At 32.5% G+C, this 3154-nt stretch overlaps 1 protein-coding gene across 4 annotated transcripts in view; it reads right to left on the minus strand.

Annotated features, from left to right (window-relative positions):
* LOC104984283 overlaps positions 1-3154 on the minus strand; it is a 69911-nt gene that overhangs the window by 32118 nt on the left and 34639 nt on the right. For 3 of the 4 annotated variants that reach the window (XM_010833949.1, XM_010833950.1, XM_010833952.1), the window contains 3 exons: positions 2898-2948; positions 1000-1073; positions 712-846 (listed from right to left, as the gene is read on the minus strand). In XM_010833949.1, coding sequence (XP_010832251.1) covers positions 712-846; positions 1000-1073; positions 2898-2948 — 260 coding nt within the window. The remainder of the gene's footprint in view (positions 1-711; positions 847-999; positions 1074-2897; positions 2949-3154) is intronic. The other variant, XM_010833951.1, reaches the window with a different exon arrangement.

The following is a 3154-nucleotide window of genomic DNA, read 5'->3' on the forward strand; positions in this document are numbered from 1 at the left end:
GAGATCAAACCAGTCCATCCTAAAGGAAATCAACCCTGAATATTCATTGGAAGCACTGTTGCTGAAGCTGAAGCTCCAATACCTCGGCCACCTGGTACAAAGAGATGACTGACTGGAAAAGACCTTGAGAATATAGTACTGTTCAACAACAGTCATTTTGTTTCTCATTTTCTTCAGATTTTTCACAATGTATATATACATGATCCAGGCACATTCATTTAAAAAAACACCTTTTGCTGTTCGCCTGTAAGAAAGGACAGATCCTGAAAATAACCAAGAAATAACACAGGCATCCATAATCCTAGAAACATACTAAGCCACTTAATTTACATGGGAAAACTGGAGATGAAAATGAGTAAGGGAGGCTACACCAGCTATTAAACCAGTGAGAGAAAATTTTTCATTTTAGTTCTTCATGAACATTATGAGTAAAATCAATTTATTTCCGTGGCAGAATTCTACCTATTTGAATGATCCTACTATCCTTGAATAATATTTAATTCACTTATTCAAGATGCCCTTTCTCCATCATAATTAATGTTGTAAGACAATGAAATCCTTTGTATGCAAACCAACATTGATTCCATAATATTTAAAACAAGAACACAAAAGCAAAAACGCACAACAATATAAATTAAATATATTCAAATTGAATGAACCAGGTATGAGGCAATGGGCTTCAACTGTGTTTATTTTGGTTTTTCAACTTACTTATTTCTACAGGAAGAGTTTCCACCAATATTCAACCAAATGTTCACTGTGCAGACTTGTACACCTTCAAACGAAGCCAAGTACGATCTTAAAATCCTAGTCAGGCAACTTCTCGTGTTCTTATCCCTAAAAGAACTAAAGATATACATATACACAAAAATCTCCATATAAATATTTATAGCAAGATTATTCAAAACAGCCAAAGAGCAGAAATAAGTTAGTAGAATGCCATAAATTGATGAATGAATAAGCAAGCAAAATGTGATCTATAAATGGGGTATTACTCACCCATAAATAGAAATGGAGTTCCAATCCATGCTATAATATGGCTGAACTTTGAAAAATCGAGCAAAGTGAAGGAACTGTGAGTAAAAACACGTTCTATTATAAATGGTTCAAATGCAGATACAGATAAAACCCACTTGTATCAAAGTATTCATGCTCTTATTCTATACTTTCATACTTCCTGAGCACGTACACCTGAAACCATGTGCTTCAAGATATTCTCCCCTACGTATTCTTTTATACTATCATTTTGACCAAACTTCAGACTTAAAAGTAGTATAGTTGTAAATCAACTATACTTCAATAAAATAAATATTTTAAAAAATATTTTAAAATGTATTGTTTCCCTCAAATTTTCTCAAGTTTTAGCATCTTTTGATTTTCTTGGTTGAAACAAGTATTGTGATTATTGCCAAATGTTGAGTTTTTATATCCTGTCATTCTTATATGTTTATCCCAACTTTCTGTATTTTACTTTTGACCCTATTAATTCATTCCCTCATTCACATATTAGTTTAGTAATATTATAAACACTTCACCATCATTAGTTTTATTATCCTTAAAGAGATTTGCATCCGTCAAATTGCATCCGTCAAAACCAGAGGCTGAGCAGCTCTGTGTCCAGCAGTCCGCCATGACAGATGCAGCCTTACTTAACTATGACTGATTTTTCCTTCAGTATTCTCTGTTCCAGGGCCCCAGCTGTGAATATCTTATACAGGCTCATTTCCCCTCAAGCTACCAGAAAATAAGATGGCAAACTTTGGAATAGCGTAACACACATTTCTTGCTATAAACTATCCAATTTTTAAAATGTACTTTAGCCACTGCTATGGCAAAGTCAGGCAAAACTTTCTGTTGCAACTCACTCTGCTTATCATTCTGGCCAACATTTTAGCTACTAGCTCAGAATTACTAATGAACAGTATTTGTAAGACACAAGGTACTGTCTTTAGAAAAGTGGTTAGAATGAATACAGACAACTGGAGAAAAGTGAATTGATTATGGAACACATATTCATATGAAGTAGATAGTTTATCATCTACACCATATGGTCATAAAGTACAATTTGAAAAATATTTCATTAGAACATTATGACACTTGAATCTATAGCAGTTAGGGATTGTACCTTCAACTCCAAGATCCTCATTGGTCCTTTCCCTGCTATTTATAGTATTTCTTTTGGTGTTACCTGTCATCAATTCTGCGTTAAAGTTGAGTTTTTCCATTTAGTGATACTCTTCTTATTGGCCATTTCTTTTTGGACTTTGATTTGTGCCCCCATGACATCCCAGTCTCTATGAAATAGCTTACCAAGGAACACTGCCTCATCTCCTAAGCACTGGCACCCCATATTGCAACAAGTCATTCTACAATTTGTAAATTTATACCACAGAATTTCCAACAAACCAATGTCCTATTCGTCTTTTTCTCCTGTTCCTGCAGTATCTCAACACTTACACTTTTAAGTTTAAAGAACTAAACTTCAGAATTCACATGGCTCTGACCTTAACAACACAGAGAAAATAAAGATGACCTCAAAAATGTGTATCTTTCCCCCCAAACAAGAGGAGATGTAGCAAAATATAAGTATTATTTTCATTTTCCAAAGGCTGTGACACTGATTGTGTTTTTCTTAAGTTGTGAATAACAGAATTAATTGCACAATCAAATTTAGTTTCTAACGAGCCTCTATCTTATCTTAAAAAAAGGAATGAATATCCTATACTGTATGGTTATTATTAGTATTAAATGAAATAATCCATGAAAAAGTGTTTATTTCAGCATATGGCACACATACTAAGAATTCAATAAATGCTATATATAATTGAAATATATAAATTTGAGACTACACATCACACACATGCATACACAATAGTAAAATAATGATTCAAACTCACCATCAACAGTTTTTGAACAGTCTTCCTATAAAATAAGTTTATTGACCATATCTAAACAAGAACATACATATTTCATTTTATGTGAATAAAATACAATATTAATGTTTCAACATAGTTGATACTCAGGAACTAATGGCCAAACTTTTGAAAAACCTAGATTTTAAAGTCAATTAATTTCAATATATTAAATACAATTAAATTGGATAAGTGTATTATTAATTTCCCTAGCATTATTATTTGATAAACAGATTACTTAT

Source organism: Bison bison, unplaced genomic scaffold, assembly GCF_000754665.1.
Source record: "Bison bison bison isolate TAMUID 2011002044 unplaced genomic scaffold, Bison_UMD1.0 scf7180017863974, whole genome shotgun sequence".
Taxonomy (NCBI): Eukaryota; Metazoa; Chordata; class Mammalia; order Artiodactyla; family Bovidae; genus Bison; species Bison bison.